Source organism: Parambassis ranga, chromosome 18, assembly GCF_900634625.1.
Source record: "Parambassis ranga chromosome 18, fParRan2.1, whole genome shotgun sequence".
NCBI classification, from domain to species: Eukaryota; Metazoa; Chordata; class Actinopteri; family Ambassidae; genus Parambassis; species Parambassis ranga.
In genome coordinates, this window is record NC_041038.1 from 11,160,571 (window position 1) to 11,178,131 (window position 17,561).

At 42.0% G+C, this 17,561-nt stretch overlaps 1 protein-coding gene across 2 annotated transcripts; it reads right to left on the minus strand.

Annotated features, from left to right (window-relative positions):
• Positions 1 to 2: 2 nt before the first annotated feature.
• Positions 3 to 2,651, minus strand: ankrd53 (ankyrin repeat domain 53). Of its 2 annotated transcripts, none has more exons than XM_028429730.1 (6): positions 2,600 to 2,651; positions 2,255 to 2,378; positions 1,946 to 2,145; positions 1,677 to 1,841; positions 1,484 to 1,595; positions 3 to 1,407 (listed from the first exon to the last, which is right to left on the minus strand). In XM_028429730.1, exons 2-6 carry the CDS (start codon positions 2,348 to 2,350, stop codon positions 862 to 864), a joined length of 1,119 nt encoding a protein of 372 aa, XP_028285531.1. In that variant the 5' UTR covers positions 2,351 to 2,378; positions 2,600 to 2,651; the 3' UTR covers positions 3 to 861. The 2 variants fall into 2 exon arrangements, with proteins under 2 accessions (XP_028285531.1, XP_028285532.1); XM_028429731.1 differs by having other exon boundaries at positions 2,610 to 2,646.
• Between the last annotated feature and the right edge of the window lie 14,910 nt (positions 2,652 to 17,561).

Sequence of the window (17,561 nt, forward strand, 5' to 3'; positions counted from 1 at the left end):
TCAGCATCCATTAATCACCAGCACTGTCCTGTCTGTCTTTTTCCGGAGTGTTTGTAGAACCTCTAAGTAATAACAATCTGATTTTTGTACGTTGAATTGACATCAGAGACAAAATGTAAACATTTCTTCTTGAAGATTGAACCTGTGCAATGACTTGTTAAAGATAACTGGTGTTTGGGGACAAAAGCTGCTGAAAGTGATTTTATGAAAGGCTGAAATTCTTTTTTAGCAATTACTCTGTGATTCATTGTAGGCTGGTATGCACACAACTGTATAATAAAAGACATTTGTTGAAATAACAGCTAATTAAATGTCTTTCTTAACAGGTTGGTGTTTCAAGGAAAAGGTATTACTCTTGAGAGTGAACGTCAGACTGTCCTGTTGGTTGACATTATTGTGTTATCCTGTGTGGCTTTGTCAAGGGGGGCGGGGGTGCACTTTGACCCCCTCTGAGGTGTGAAGTTCATCATAAAGGGGCAAAACCACACATGCATGCACATGGACCCATCTTCAGCTGACAGACCACAGCTCACAGTTCACACTCACGCAGTTGACAAGTCCTCACCTGGATCCTGATTCAGTTCCCTGAGGGAGATCAGTGAAAGTGCAGGCATGCATCTGTGACAGGTGACCCAGTTCGCCGAGGTTTTCTCACCTTTTACTCACCCTTTGTTCACCCTCAGCTGCTGGAGTGTCTGGCATTTTAATTATTTGTTCACTTGACTTGATATTTTCTGCATTGATAAGATTACCAGACATTTTAATTCATACACAGCTGTCTTAAAAAAGACAACTCTCGTTTTAACCCTTTCCGTATCAGTTGACTTTGAATGCATTTCCCTAGTTTGTTTAAACCCACATTCAGTAGTGTCCAGACTCCAGCACCTCGGCCAGGTGCATGGCCACCTCCGTCCAGGAAGAGGCGTTTTTTACCTGAAGGCCTCGATGCTGGACTTCCAAGATGTCTCGTGGGAAAAAGTGCTCAGAAGACGCGATTCTGGGAGGGAAGGCTCGGGGGAACAACACTCTCTCAAGGACGTCCAGAGGCAGGTGAGGAGTGGGGCGAGGTGTACGGTCCCACTCAGTGATGTACTGGGGTCGCCCGGTGCTGCTGTTTCTACACAAACTGACGCTGTTCCGGAGGTCTGACTCTGTGGCGGGCTTTGCTGACTGGAGGCCGATGTAGATGGTCCATGGCCCGGGTGTCGCGGCTCTACGCTGCATACTGGCTGTGTCCTCCTGGGAGACTCCTGGCTGGGCTGTGGTGTGGCTTGGTTTGAAGCTGCTCTGGTCTGATTTGAGGCACTGGGCGTGATACTGGCTCAACTTCACTCTTGGGGTAAAATCTTTCAAAGGGGGCAACCCTTTCTTATTTGCCCACTCTTCCATCTTCTCATCAGCAAGTTTCTAATTATGGAAACAGAGAAAGTTTAATCGGATCACCTTAAAAATGTTAATCAGTTTCCACGTCATACAAGCCAACCTTTTTGTTCTGTTTGACCATGTCCACGAGCTCTCTGTATAACACTTGAGCCTGCTTTCTCTCCTCCATCTCTCTCTTCTTATCTGCCTGCCACATGCAGCTTTTCAGGTACCTGCACACAAACACATGAGAGACATGTTTAAATCTGTCAATTTCAGCTGTGCACAGGCCAACTGAAGTTCCACGCTCATACCTTGCTACCTTCCTGCGACACCAAATACGAGCCAGGTCCAGGGGTGTGTGTCCTATACCGTTCTTTGCCAACACATCAGCTCCAGCTTTCACGAGCATCTCCACACAGTTGAGGAGGCCCTCAGAGGCGGCCAGGTGCAGCGGAGTCTCCCCAAAGTCTGTGGTCCTGGTTTAAAAAGAATAATAATAATACAGTAGCTTCAGTGTTGTTGCTGGTTGTTAATGCAGAAGTTACACCCTGCATACAAATAGAAGTGAAAAGGCTCCTACGCGTTGACATCGGCTTCGTGCTCCAGCAGGTGTCTGAGGCAGGCAGAGGTGCTGGATGCGCTCTGGGAGGACAGGACCACGTGAATGGGCCGGCGACCCTGGGAGTCACTGCAGTTGACCAACCCTGGCCTGGACTCCACCAGGAGCTGAACAGTCGCCGGCTGGCCATAGATGCAGGCCACATGCAGCGCTGACAGACCCTGGAAGATGAAGTGCACTCTGAAATCTGTCATCTTCAGCATATTTACTGTCCTTCAACAGGGTGAGTGATGCACAACGTCACAAGTTTGACTTCAGCTGATACAGTACCTGAGCAGCGTCTACCCGTCTGTTCACAGAGGCCACACTCTGGTGCTGACTGACATCCGACCTCTCTGGACTAACAGCAGCAACAGCTGGGAACATCTGTCCTCCTGTCGCAGCTCGAGCTTTCCTGCATAATCAAAATATAACCTGCGGTTGAACTGTGAAATCACGAGGAATGCAAGGTAGTAGATCGACTCTGTCGCTTTAAGAAACACTACTATAAAAGATTGTTTATGTTATGACAACGGAGCAGCCATTAAAAACACAACGCCGGCGCTTTTTTTAGCGTATATACGGACAGAAAAGACAAACGTATCAGTTAGAAATGTTAGTATTTCAAAGTTTTACCAGTTTTTACCCGCGTCTAGGTTTTCCGGGTTTGTTGACGGGTTGCATGGTTGCCATGGATACGCGGTATGCAGGAAAAGACAATCGACCCTGCTTTACGACAGTGGAATTTACGCCACAAAAAAAAAAAAAAAAGGAAACAGAAAATACGGGAAAGTATAAAAACCTTCATTTTCTCTCTCAAATATTTATTAAACCATTGATATGTTATTATCAATTTACTATCAACCTGCGGTGTTTATTAAATACATTTTTATGTAGCTAGCTTACTGCTGCGTACAACTTTTTAGTATTTTAGCTAATTAATAACCTTATGTGCTTTACCTGGAATTTTAGCCGGCTGTCAAATAAGACAATTCTGTAGTGGAATAAAATATACTGGATATACTCCAAGCTAAACCTTAATTGTTGGACTCTGCATTTAAATTAAGAATTAAATGTAAAATTAATTTAATTTAATAAAATATTTAATAAAAAAGAGTTTTATTTTTAACAAATCAGTGAAGACAAATCTTTTACAAATACAGTTTTATTTAGTTATTTATTCCATAATATAGCCTCCATCAGCATGTAAGTACTCGCTGTGTCTGTAATAGCTTGTGATTTCTGTAGAAATGGATACTTCCAGCCCTCTGTTGACAGACCACAGCTGTCTCTTCTCATACATCCCTGGCGTGCTGGTATCGACAGAGCTTTACAATCCCTGATCGCACTTGGCCTCAGTGAAGCAGATCAATCCCGCCTCTGCTGCAGAGACTTCAGAGGGCCCGTTTGCTCCACTGCACCCTGGACCTGTCGCCACATGTGAAGCCAATACGAATTGGAACAGTTATATTCTCCATGTCTCTGTGGAGATGAGGGTCGACGGGCTTATGAGGCAGCAGGGCTCCCTGATCACAGCTATTGACCTGTCTGAACTGAAGTGTGATTGACCACACTTCAGCAATGTTACTGTATACAATACTGTGTTTGAAGTGTTTTCAGCATAATTAAAAGAGTCAGTTACTGTAAATTATATTAATGAGTCCACCAACAGAGCTATAGTCTGTGTCAATGTTTCAGTCCTGAAAAAGGCTGCATAGTTTTAATAATACTAAGTAGTGTGGATTTTATGTTATAAACTCCTCCACCTGTTTGTCTTTCATTTGCGGTCAAGGTCCAGTGACGGGTCAAGGACGGGCTATGAACCCCTGGCTTGCTGCTGCAGTCCCCCAGAGCTTCGCCTATGTCACAACACTGCCTCGCTACTCTGGTGACACAGATGTGTGCATAATAAGAGTGAGTACATGTGATCGTATGCCATCCTTATGTGTACATGCGAGTGTATACGTGCACAGCACTGTTGTGGCCTCAGCAGCTTTCGTTGACCTCGGTCACATGTCATGAAGGTTGTGTGGAGCCTTTGGTGTATGGTGTAGAGCTCTTTCATGTTTGACTTTCACCACAAATCCCTGGACATCGACCCCCAGCGTGACCTCTTTCCTCTGACAGCATGTCTATTAGGCTCTCATGTAGTGTCAAATTCAGCCTGTATGTGATCCTTAAAAGCCCCCGGATCTTAAAAGCTTTCTGGAGTATCAGTCTGGAGATTAATTGGCATGAAATGTAGATCTGTTTTTATTTGTTTTTTTTTTGTTTGTTGCTGTCACTCTTCATGCATGCAGCCAGTGTGCATGCATGCATTAGCTACACATCAGCCAGTTGGTGCAATGCAGATTAGCAGCGGGCTGATCAGAGCTGTCTAAACCTGCTTAGGGCGAGGATGAAAATGAGATCATATCCTAGCAGCCTTGTGGCAGCCTCTCCCATTGGTCCATTGCATCATCCACTCACATCCCATCTGTTTTTATTGGTAGTGCAATAGTAGCTCCCACATGGCCAGTGGCATCTGACCAATTGGCTGCAGCACAGAGAAATGGAAAATGCACTCAGTCAATGGAAAGATGTGATTAAAATCCCATGGATAAATGTTTTATAAGATTTTCTGTTATAACATAGGAATTTAATTTGATTTTTTTTTAAATGATCTTTGTCACATTTTCTGAAAGAACAAATAATTTAGATGCAGAAAACTTGTGTCCAACAGAAAAATATTACTTTGGAAAGTGTTTTATCTTTAAGTGAGAATTTCAGGGGCAGAGAAAAGCAATAGAGAGCGAGAAACTGAGACTTAAAAGGGAATTAAAGTGAGACTGTGGAAAGGCAGAGACAGAAAACAGAGAGAAGGAGAGGATGAGGAGTAGATACCAGAGTGAACACACACCCTCAATTTCCCTTCATATTTGATGAGCCACCTTACAAGGACCCTGGCCCTCGGGGCCTCTGAACTCTGCTTGTGTAAGTGCGCTGATGTTCCTTTCTCTCTCTCTCCTTCCTCTGGTCCTCCTCCCTTTTTTTGGTTTCTTGTCTTTCTACTTCTTACTCCATCCCTTAGCTCCTCCCTCCTCTTGCCCTTCCTCTTCTCCTCCCTCCCTATCTCTCTCTCTCTCTCTCTCTCTCTCTCTATGCCTCATGCTCAGCCAGGCGGCAGCGTGCTAATGCACCATGGCACATTCTGCAGCTTCGAGTCACAATGCGACCAGGCTGTACGCAGTGACCGCACGGCGACCTCCCTCAGCATCTCTTTGCACAGGCGCTGTAGCTGTAGCAGGGCCTGTTTAGGGCGAGGATGGAGGCAACGTGTAGGAGGGTTAGACGAGTGCAGAGAAATAGAATCCCAGGTCTTCCACTCACAAGTATTAGTTCAAATGGTGGGGAGATAAATTAATTGCATGTAGAAAAGACATCTAAAGATCTAAAAGACTTGTTTTGTGCCACATTTGACTTAATAAGGAGGAAGATGTTGTGTATGTGTGCAGTTGTAGCAGCGTGGAGTCAGTTATTTGTTGATGATCACTGCAGCTCCTGGACACGTAGATTCTTTCAACTGTAAGTGAAAGTGTTACCATTTCTGTTGCAGCTCCAGGCAGTTATTTTTCCTTAGGCCACTCTTTTTTTTTTGTCCCTGAGATCCCGACAGACATCCTACCATCACACCTTCCCATGATCCTGAGCTTTTTCTCCACTTCCCTCAGACGTGTTCTTCTCAGGCCTCACAGCTCAGCAGAGATAACCAGAGGGAAGGAGAGGGAGATAAAAGGACTGTGATAGTGAGAAAAGGAGAGGGCAAGCCTTAAAGGTTATGAAGGTAGAGGGGAAATAAAGAGAGACAGAGTAGGAGATGTGCGCTGTATATATCATCTGTTAATGCAAAGGGAAACAGTGAAGCTCAAACTAGCTCATGGCAGACCTGTCCCGTTTTATTTATTTGTTGTCTCTGTTATTTAAATCTGAGGGAGATTCTGTCTATCTGTTGGTTGTCAGATCTTCCACACTAGCGTGCCAAAGGTTTCACTCCTCATAACACTGCTGCACTACAATTTATGCACTAATGGTTTGTCCATATATATATTTATGTGCAGGGTTGAGGGCTCTGGCTTAGATGTGTGAATATCTTTTTACCTGATTTGTCAGCTTTATCAGCCTCTTTCGTAGATGCAGCTCAGAAGGTCGTAGTTTAAAATTCAAGCGTGTTATGCTAACCAGGTCAGCAGTAATGTTTCGACACACTGCTGGCTGTTGTGATGCCTGTGCAGGCAGGTAGTAATTATTAGTGGCACCCACTTCTCATGGTGACTTACGTGTACTGTTAAACAAGATGTGAACTAGCAAATTATCTAGATAATCCTATATAGAAATGATCTATATAATACTATAGTAACTAACATGGAGATCTGTAGGACATATTGTGCAGAATTCAACCATTAAGAAACATTTGCCAAGTTATATAAAAGCTGCATAGCTGCATCAGACACACATCAACCTTGTGGACATTGTCGTGATCTCAGAGTTTACTAGTTCAACTGCTGTGTGAACTCACACTCCGATGTGAAGCTGCAAAGATCCACCACTCAGCAACACCATTAACAAGGTGTACTTTATCCAATCCCTCTCTGTCAGGAGTCTGCACATTAACAGCAGCAGTGGTCGTCGCTGCTCTGCACTGTTAAACCTACACATGAACACGAACACAGCATGGAGAGACTCAAACGCAAACCTCCACGTATGCCGTATAAGCAGTGGATGTGTTAGGACTGCATGTGCGTGCAGTCATGTATATGTTGCGTCGCGTGTGTGTGTGACTGCTTTGCTTCCCCCTATGCGCATGTGTGTTGCCCGCTGTGACCCTTCCTAATATGACAGTCTGTCCTCTTCTATCCAGGTCACGGAGCATTTCTCTCATCCTGGTTCATCAGCAGGGCAAAATGCTCCACAAAACCCACTGTTCATCTGACACGCATTCTGATTGCACTCATAAAATATTGGTAGAGATAACATGACGCAAAAAATGCAAATGGCATTCGGATAGCGATACCACAACAGCTGCAGGACAGTCAGCCACTTTATAATGTGTACACACACGCAGCTTAAACAAACATGATACGACAGGAAATGAATGACACGCACACAGGCTACACACAAACCGCAAATGCCGTTTTTTGCCTGAGGTTTATTTTTTTTTTTCCCTTTTTAACTCTTCAGTTTAAGTGCTTGTAATTTGCTCATTTCATGATGAGTTGAAATTAGGCCAAAAAACACACAAATTGAGGATGGATGGAGGTTTGTCAGGAACGATTTAAAGTTCATAAATGAAATTTAATCTTAAAAAATAAAAACAGTGCACACAACAGCCATAATCAGCTAATCGCCACCTTTAAATAATTTATCAGAATGGAAGCTACACACAGAAGCATTGGACTCCATTTGGATAAACAAGGCGAAAGGGATGTAGCCTCAGACTACCCTGTGTACGACATGTTGATCCCTGTATTATTGATGCTGCATGTTTTATCAAGCTCAAGTGAAGCAGGAATAGACCTAAACTTCACCCTTGTGAAGGGCTATTATATTGAAATTCTACTTCAGACATGATAGGTGACTGAGAAGTTTGTACCGTACTCTAAAGTAGAAGGAGAGGAGTTTTTCAGTCTCTGTCAAACCCCCCCGTCCTGGAAGTAAAGTCTCCTTCACCACACAGGAAGCCACTGACAAGATCCATGATATGGTCTAATTGGCACAGAGCTGGGTATCCAAATGACGAGGTGTCAGTTCATTTGGTCTTAAAATTCCTCAGGCCTGTTGAGATCAAACTCAGCACAACATGTAAAGTGACAGTTTTGGAGGTGAATAACCATGTCTGAGACTTGGCCGCACCACTTCCAACCAGAGATCATAGGACAGTCCAAAGAGTGGAAACAGACATAGTTGTTGAATCGGTTGAAACAGTCATACCTGACTCTATGTTAAAGATAAAATATGAAGAAAAACATTTTTTTTATTATACTAATTGATGTTTGGTGTGTAAATAATAATATAAATATATAATAATAATAATAATAATAATAATAATAATAATAATAATAATAATAATAATAATAATATATAATAATATAATAAAAAATATATATAAATAAAAAAATATATATATATAATAAAAAAAATAACATGAGAAAGCAGAATTGTATGAAATGTTTGCTTTTCTCTGAAAGATAATTTTAGGTTTTAGCATGATGGTAAGCCATTTTGATGTTCATCAGGTTAAAAAGGGTTCATCAGTTCACGAGGTTGCAGAGGAATTCCCCTTTGAGCACATCTAAAAAAATCAGCTGTGTTGAACTTTAGAGACTGCAACACAGCACAAAGTTCAAACAAAGTTCTTTCATTTAAAAAGGAACAAATGAGGAAACGTCCATAAATAATCCAGTGTGCCTCTGCTTGGTATAAATAGACGGTCATCAGTTTGCCACAGCTGAATGTTTTGTTTTTTTGTGATTGGTTAAAATTCAAATCTTTCACCTGGACATTTTCATGTCAAATATGAAAATTACTGGATACCTGTACAATTATTTAAAGCTCCCCGGTTTTCATACAGCTCATGCATTCATTTGACTACCCATAATGCAGCTCTTCAGCTAAACACATTGGTTAGGGCAGTTGCTGGAAAAAAAGTCACAACGTGCTTACAGTAGGAAGATCTACTGTCCGCTTTTATTCCTGCTGTGTGTGTGTGTTCTGGCCGTGTGTGTGATTTCACCTCCCCTGGCATCCCCCCACAGTGCCAACACTCAGAGGTCTGCCACCCTTCCTGTCCACTTCTTCATACTGGGGGGTCCCGACTTTGGCGGGGGATAGAGCAGCGGATTCTAATGCCGTCTGGCATGTTTGGGCTCCTTCTGCATTTTCAGCCAAGTCTGCATGCAGACACCAACTGTGCTGTGTGTGCAGTGCTCTCACACATCAAGTGTGTGAGTCTTTGTATCCATGACGACGCCAAATGTGTTTCCTTAACACATGCACACAGATCCATTCGGTTCCCTGCTGTCACTCTGGTATATATGTTGCAACATGTGGTGTTTGGACATATGGCTCAAATACTTCAGTCAGATGTACTGTTTATGTACGAGTGTGTATCACATTATATGTGCTACATGATCTGATTCCATGTTTGTGTGAGGTATGCGTGCCTCGATGTGTTCACATCTGTCCGTCTTCGCCGATGGTCGACAGCCTTTGTGTGCTTATGTGTTCACCCTGAGGCATTATGACCTATAATGTCGAAGCCGTGAGCATGATCATTGTCGCCACTCAGAATCAGGTGAGGTTATCTCCAGATGCTTGACCCAGGGTCGACTTGGCAATTGTGGATGAAGTGTGAAAAGAGGTCTGGGCATGAGAAATCAGGGTTAAATCGCACCCTGCACCGGAGTCTAGCTCCTCTGCTTCTCAGGTGTCTTCTCACCTCAGATAATACTAATGTGCAGAGAAGGATCCAGAGAGGCTGTTTTCATAAAAGCAAAGGACAAAGAGACGGTGTCAAAGGCCTTTCTCTCTTTTCTGTTGTCTCAAAGTGCATTGGTTCAAAGTTTTGAAAGCAGTGTAAATTCCCCTAGAGGTTTCATGCTGCAGAGCATCTGTATGAGGTCTCTCTAGAGATGCACTGAAAGAAGCACATGTGTTTGTGTAGGTCCACAGCATGTGCAGTTCAGGGTGAAGGTAAACAAAACTTGTGATCATGCTGCTATGTTTTTTTTATAAATATATATATATATATATATATATATATATATACACTCAACAAAAATATAAACGCAACACTTTTGTTTTTGCTCCCATGTTTCATGAGATGGACTTGAAGATCTAAACTTCATTCCAGATACACAATATTACCATTCCTCTCAAACATTGTTCACAAATCTGTCTAAATGTGTGATAGTGAGCACTTCTGCTTTGCTGAGATAATCCATCCCACCTCACAGGTGTGCCACATCAAGATGCTGATCTGACATCATGATTAGTGCACAGGTGTACCTTAAACTGCCCACAATAAAAGGCCACCCTGAAATGTGCAGTTTTGTCTCACAGCAAAATGCCACAGATGCCACAAGCATTGAGGGAGCGTGCAATTGGCATGCTGACAGCAGGAACGTCAACCAGATCTGTTGCTCGTGCATTGAATGTTCATTTCTCCACCATAAGCCGTCTCCAAAGGCGTTTCAGAGAATATGGCAGTACATCCAACCGGCCTCACAACCGCAGACCACGAGTAACCACACCAGTCCAGGACCTCCACATCCAGCAGGTTCACCTCCGAGATCGTCTGAGACCAGCCACTCAGACAGCTGCTGAAACAATTGGTTTGCATAACCAAACAATTTCTGCACAAACTGTCAGAAACCGTCTCAGGAAAGCTCAACTGCATGCTCGTCGTCCTCATCGGGGTCTTAACCTGACTCCAGATCGTCGCCGTAACAGACTTGAGTGGGCAAATGCTCACATTCGATGGCGTCTAGCACGTTGGAGAGGTGTTCTCTTCACGGATGAATCTCGGTTTACATTGTTCAGGGCAGATGGCAGACAGCGTGTGTGGCGTCGTGTGGGTGAGCGCTTTGCTGATGTCAATGTTGTGGATCGAGTGGCCCATGGTGGTGGCGGGGTCATGGTATGGGCAGGCATCTGTTATGGACGAAGAACACAGGTGCATTTTATTGATGGCATTTTGAATGCACAGAGATACCGTGATGAGATCCTGAGGCCCATTGTTGTGCCATACATCCATGAACATCACCTCATGTTTCAGCAAGATAATGCACGGCCCCATGTTGCAAGGATCTGTACACAATTCTTGGAAGCTGAAAATGTCCCAGTTCTTGCATGGCCAGCATACTCACCGGACATGTCACCCATTGAACATGTTTGGGATGTGCTTGACCGGCGTATACGACAGCGTGCACCAGTTCCCACTAATATCCAGAAACTTCGCACAGCCATTGAAGAGGAGTGGACCAACATTCCACAGGCCACAATAGACAATCTGATAAACTCTATGCGAAGAAGATGTGTTGCACTGCATGAGGCAAATGGTGGTCACACCAGATACTGACTGGTTCTGAGTCCCCAGACCGCCAATAAAGCAGAAACAAAATGCACATTTCAGGGTGGCCTTTTATTGTGGGCAGTTTAAGGTACACCTGTGCACTAATCATGATGTCAGATCAGCATCTTGATGTGGCACACCTGTGAGGTGGGATGGATTATCTCAGCAAAGCAGAAGTGCTCACTATCACACATTTAGACAGATTTGTGAACAATGTTTGAGAGGAATGGTAATATTGTGTATCTGGAATGAAGTTTAGATCTTCAAGTCCATCTCATGAAACATGGGAGCAAAAACAAAAGTGTTGCGTTTATATTTTTGTTGAGTGTATATATATATATATATATATATATATATATATATCTGTGCACAATAGTGTTATAGTTATCACTGCAGCTGTCTGGGAGCCACCAGAGGTCAGCAAAAACTCAACTTAGCAGTATTTCTGCTACAGGATATTGAAAAGTTTCTAAATGCATCCAACACTGTTACCATCAGACTCAGTCTTTATACAAAGAAGGGATCCTTTGTCAACTCGGTCACATATCCACAACCTAATCTCCCCTTATATGTCCATATGTACATTTTTGTGTAACCTTTCTAAACGCTGGTCATCCAGTGAAAGGTCAACAGCCTGCACGTGTCGTGCAGGTGGAACAGTTCCTGGTAAAAGGTTAAGTACGATTACCAAGAGCTATTTTCTGCTAAAGTACACCCGTCGCCTGCCTGGTCCACAGATTTTGCTTATTTTAGGAAAGAGTTTGTGTTCTCTCCGTGCTTTGTGATAAGCTGCATCATAATATCCATCATATTTTAAGATAAATGAGGACATTAGCCTTGAGGCAAGAGAAGGAAGGTCTAAGATTAGATGTAAATTGCTCATTTATCAAAAATAAATACCATTGTGTGAAGCTCTGGTTAGGAGTGCAGACAAGATCACAGGATATAACCATATTTATTTCTTTACAAAGTCCCCAAATGTTTGCCTTTTTTTTTTTTTTAGTGCTTGAAAAGTCAAAGCTGTAATTGGCAGCATTTGCTGCAGAAGTGGTATTTTGACTATCATTGCTTCCACCAACTGACCCCCTATGAATTACATCTGTATTTGCACACATAGATTATCTTCCCATCAGTGTTAATTTTGGCAGCAATTTCTGATTTAGTTTTTATTTTAGTCATGTTTTAGTCATCAACATTTTTTAACTTTTAGTCTAGTTTTAGTCGACTAAATATCAAAGAATTTTAAAATATATAACTTCAAACCTTAATTATTTCATGAAAAAATATATATCATAGAATTTTAGTCGACTAAATCTGCCGTGGATTTAGTCGACTAAAATTCTATGATATATATTTTTTCATGAAATAATTAAGGTTTGAAGTGCAATAAAAACAGGCTCAGCTTTAACTTGTGTTGTTTGAAACAAACATCTCTTTATTTAATTGCTATGATCTTTTCACAAAAGAACCAGTGAACAGTGAGCTGCTCTCCCTGAACACACTGTTCAGTCATGACCTTCTTCATGAATCCTCCATAACTGCAGCAAAACACTTCAGTGACAACTTAGAAACAGGTCGCATGCTGTAAAACCATTTATAGATTTTGTCACATGTATCTTTGAACGGAAGTTAAGACGACTCGTCTGCAAATGTCGCTTCAGGTTTGTTGTGTTTTTACCGCTGATAGTCGCTCCGCACGGTTTGAACCGTCTTGTTTGTCTTGACATCAAACATGTCCATGTGTGTGTTCTTCTCCTGTGTTGTGTTACCATGCACGAGGACGCCTTCTTCCAGCATCGCGGGTTAACGTCCTTACGCAGAGAGATCACTTCTGATTGGCTCTCTGTCGCTGTGTCCTGATTCGTCCCTCCCTTCCACAAACAATATTTGCTCTGATTGGATCTCGTCTCCATCAATAATTTCGTCTCGTTTTCATTCGTTGACGAAAGTGTCGATACATTTCGTCTTCGTTTTTGGCACCATGCGTTAGTTTTTATTTAGTTATCGTCTCATTTTTAATCAGCAAAAAAAGGTCGTTAACGAAAACTATGACGAAAATGATTCGTCAACAAATTTAACACTGCTTCCCATGCAGATGTCAGTGTATTTCTTCGTCCTCCACATCTGCTCCCCCCTCCCTCTACCTCTCAGCAGCTGCTGAGGAACTGCATGCTTTTATATCACTGTGATGATGCTCTCAGGCAGTGAGAGGAAATGACATCTCACCTCACCCACACAGCCACCAACACGGGCTTTTAAAAACCTCCCCGGTCCTTCCCTCGGCTGTGTCCGCTCCAATATTACAGTGCCAGGCTAAGAGCCGTGCTCCCTGTTCTGCTCTGACCTAATGGGCTGTGAAGGGAGAGAGGGAGGGACGGAGGGACGGAGGGGAGGTGGGCTGACTGTGTCTCACCTCTACCTGTCTGCTCCCTCCAGTGCATTTTTGGTTTTTAGATTTTGTCTTCTAAAAAAAACAAAAAAAATGATTATTGCTTGAAGTGCCAGATGTGGGACTTGGTCCTGGCCTGGGTGTATTTTTGTCTCAATATTTTCTGGTTGAGGACACACACAAGCGCACACACACAAATACACACACTGCAGTCTGTTTGCAGCTCAGGGATCCAACAGTTTGCACACTTGAACATCTCAAAATCAGATTTGAGTCAGCCTCAGAAAGATGGAGGAAGAGAGCTGAATAGCATGGCGCCGTGAGAGAAAAGAGACGATGAGCATGAAAAAACATGTTGAGTTTTTTGCTGCTTATTATGGAAGTTGGAATTCTTTAGAATAGATAAAATAGATAAAACACAGTGAGATTTGCTCATAGCTAGGTGCCAGGTCCACACAGAGAGTGTGTAAAGATCCTCTCTTTATCCCCCTCATTGCTCTCCTCTTGCCCATTTACACAAACAAAAAGAATGTCAATTGTCTGGTTTTTTTATGGCATTGTACAATGATAAGTTCTGCTAGAATAAGGCCCCGTTCACATTGGGGGAAAAAATGTGGCTTAAGCAGGATTTGGCCGCATCCTGATCAATCCAGATGTGTTTTTTTCCTAGTGTGAACACCTCCAATCCGGCTGAATCCAGTTTGATTTCAAGCCGGCTAGATCCACCCTCGAGAGGTGGATCTAGCTGGATTGGCTCAAATGTGGCTCAGGTGTGAACGCAATGTGGCTAGCGAATCCGGCTAGCCACATTATTAGCCATATTACGAGGCGCCACCTAGTGGTTTGGAGAACAGCAAACACGCTGGATGAAGCCGGATTGAGTGTGGACACAACTGTGTGCTAGCCAGATTTGAAAATAGGTGTGAACGCATCCAGCTTAAAGGCTGTCTGGGCTCAATCCTACTCTAGCTGGAATGACATTCTCCAGTGTGAACGGGGCCCAAGTCACTATCGGGGCTATTGTGCTCAATCAGGCTTAATGCATTATATGGTATTTTGTGTGTGTGTGTGTGTGTCTGACATAATTCCTCTAAACCGGTTCTTCCAGCTTGGATCCAGTGGCCACATCGGGCCATTTTTCCTTTCGTGGGCCTGCTGTGGCCATTTGAAAAGCTACTTGTTCGTCTCGATTGTGAATATTATGTTGAGGGTACCTTACTCGTCAGCTAATCAAGATCGAGCAGTGAGACATTTTATTTCAGGGAAACACATTTGAGAGCAGTTTCTGCCCTTTACAGCCAGAGATCTGCTCTCAGTATGCAGCAAAACACCCCTTTATGTTTTTTTAGGGTCTTTATTTTTGGCCCTCATGTCTAAAACCAGCACCGTCACTCTGACCTAAACCAGTCCGATCTGCTCTGTGATGGACTGTCGGTCAGTCAGAAACCGAGGCTTTGACAGCTGTTTATCAATGTCATGTGTTTGAGAAATTGACCTTGGACAAGCGGAATCCATGAACTAAGAGTGGGGTTGCACGAAAAAAAAAAAGCCCTTTACTGGCCTTACCATCAAACTGCACTACTTATAGCAGGACAGCCTTTCCACTCTGTGTTTTTCAGCTGGATAGGCAGAGTGGCAAAGATAGCATCATTACTCAGCTCAGCCGAAGACATCACGAAAGAGATCTCATGATGGATGATAGGGGGACTGAAAGCTTAGACACAGGAGCGTTTGCCCCCCCGGACACAAAACAGCATCACCTCAGGAACTGGTCCGGCTTAGTGGTCAAAGTTCGAGGATGATGCCCGGCTAAAGAAGCCCTCTCGCAGAGGCCTGTTTTGTTAGACATCTGCAGGCTAAAACAACCTGACAGCGCTTGATGCATTTGCTGCCCGGCACATAAGCGATCTGAAAACATGGAGCTATTTTTTGCTGATGTTAATTTGCTCCGTGTTTGGGCCCTGGTTCACAGCTCGGTCAGCCTTCCCTGATACTATATTCCCGTTTGTTTCAATAAAGGTTCTCCCGTCACATCGCATTTAGGTCGAGATGCCTGTGAACTGTGAAAGCACCGCGCAGAGGGACTTGGCCACGCTGAGGCTCCGGGGTCCTGCAGTCAGTCGTTTTCAGGGAAGATGTTGAGGGGAGGGCTCGGTGGTTTCTAATTTTTCCTGATAAAAGTGCTGAATGAACAGTGGGATTAATTCATTGTTTCTCCCACACTGTTAATTGTCCATTTATATATTTTTTTGTTAAAAAACCATCTCCCAGTAGTCTAAATAACCTCTAAAAAGGTTTCAATTTTTTTAACAATGAATAAAATATTAACAAACTGTAGCATGCAATGAGATACTGACAATTTCAGCATTTTTTACTAAAGAGATAAGTCAACATTTTAAAGAAATTAATTAAATTAATTTAATTGTATGTTAATTAAATTCTCTAAAATTAAAAAGTGCATGAAATCTTCACAAAAGTTTAGTTCAGACAGTGATTAACAGTAAGTCTGATATTGTGGAAAAACAACAATTATTTTCCTAACACATAAAAAAAACATTAAATTGTAATTTATCGGTGTAAACTAAAATATTTTCAAAAGTAAAAAATTACCTGATTTGTGCAGCTGTATCCAAGCAGCAGCAGCCAGAACCCGGCTGAATGTGTGTCTGCTAAGAAAAGGCAGCAGTGTCTCCTGTCTTTATACCAATCCCTCCTCAGTGGGCAAGCTGATCCCTTCATTCTCCTTCTTGTTAGCTTTGATTTCATGAATAATTCATCACACAGTCAGAACCACAGATGATCATGCTAATTGCTGCTTTTTTTTTTGTTATCACCATTATTATTGTTATTATTCCCATCAATGTTGTAAGCCATTAAACATGAAATTAAATTAAGTGATGGTAATAAAAATATTTTTCTAATAGCCCTGCATTAACCCTCTTGTTAATTTGAAAACACATTGTGAGAAATTAATTTTAAATTTGAGCACAGTTTGTAAGGGTGTGATGAAAAACTCCAAACAGCTAATTTAAGTATTAATTTGTGTGATAGCTCAATTTATTTGCCAGTGGAGATATGCAAATATTTCTTTTCACACTTGTCTGTCGGAGAATTCAGTAGAGCCTTAATAGAACTAAATATTGAAAACTAATTCTGATCAACATTTTATGTTAATGCTGCTGAATGTTGAAGAAAAAAACATATTTTTCTGCTTTCTTAACATCGTACCTATGTTTTATTTTCATTTCACGTTGGTTATTTTTAATTAAACTGGAGTTCCACGGTGCACACACAACATTAGCCTTAATGGCATTAGTCTGTATTGTGTGTGTGTGTGTGTGTGTGTGTGAGTGTGTGTGAGTTCTCCTTTAAAACAGCCAGCAGCCAAAGTGTGTTCCTTACAGTGAAGCGGTTAAACGGAGGTTAACACGTGTTGAGGCAGAACACAAACATAATTAGGTCACATTAATTTAAACAGTGTAAATATTTTTCCTGAATGTCTTTTTTCCTTTTTCTTGTAGATTTCTCAGATTTTGCTGGTTTTGCGCTGAGGCTGCGGATGTCGTAGTAAAAAAAATACACTCTAAGTTACATTTAAAATTGATGGAACAACTACACTTTCTACTTCATGCTAAAGGCTGCTGGTTTACTGCATCTACCTTGTACATGCACACTTTATATGTTACAACCACGTCTTATTTCTTATTCATTTATCTTTTTTAAAAGATACATTTAAATGGTTATTATTTATAGATTTTTGTGTGTTATGTGATATTAATAACCTGCTAGTAGGATAAAATTCTTGAAGTACAAATTTAGTTTTATTCTAGTGGCTGTAATCACAAACAAAATTCTAAAATATGTTGCTGAAAGGCTTCTAAGATTTTTAAAAAAATAAATAAATAAATAAATTGACCAAAAAATTGTACAGTTTTTGCTGTAGGTAATTGTACTTGATTATTATTGTGATTAGAATTGCAGTGACAGTAGAGCTGTTGAGTTTTAAGGGAGTTCTAGAATATTTTTTTTATTTTCTTGAAAGTAAATAACAGTTAAAAGTTTATTATAGATCATTTTTGGGTTCATAATCTGGAATAATG

Excerpts from the sequence above, each read along its gene's own strand:
- ankrd53 (XM_028429730.1), bottom strand. The coding sequence starts at position 2,350 with ATGTTCCCAGCTGTTGCTGCTGTTAGTCCAGAGAGGTCGGATGTCAGT. Across the intron at positions 1,842-1,945 it reads CACGAAGCCGATGTCAACGC|GACCACAGACTTTGGGGAGA; the intron begins GTAGGAGCCTTT and ends TTTTTAAACCAG. Across the intron at positions 1,408-1,483 it reads TGGTCAAACAGAACAAAAAG|AAACTTGCTGATGAGAAGAT; the intron begins GTTGGCTTGTAT and ends TTCCATAATTAG.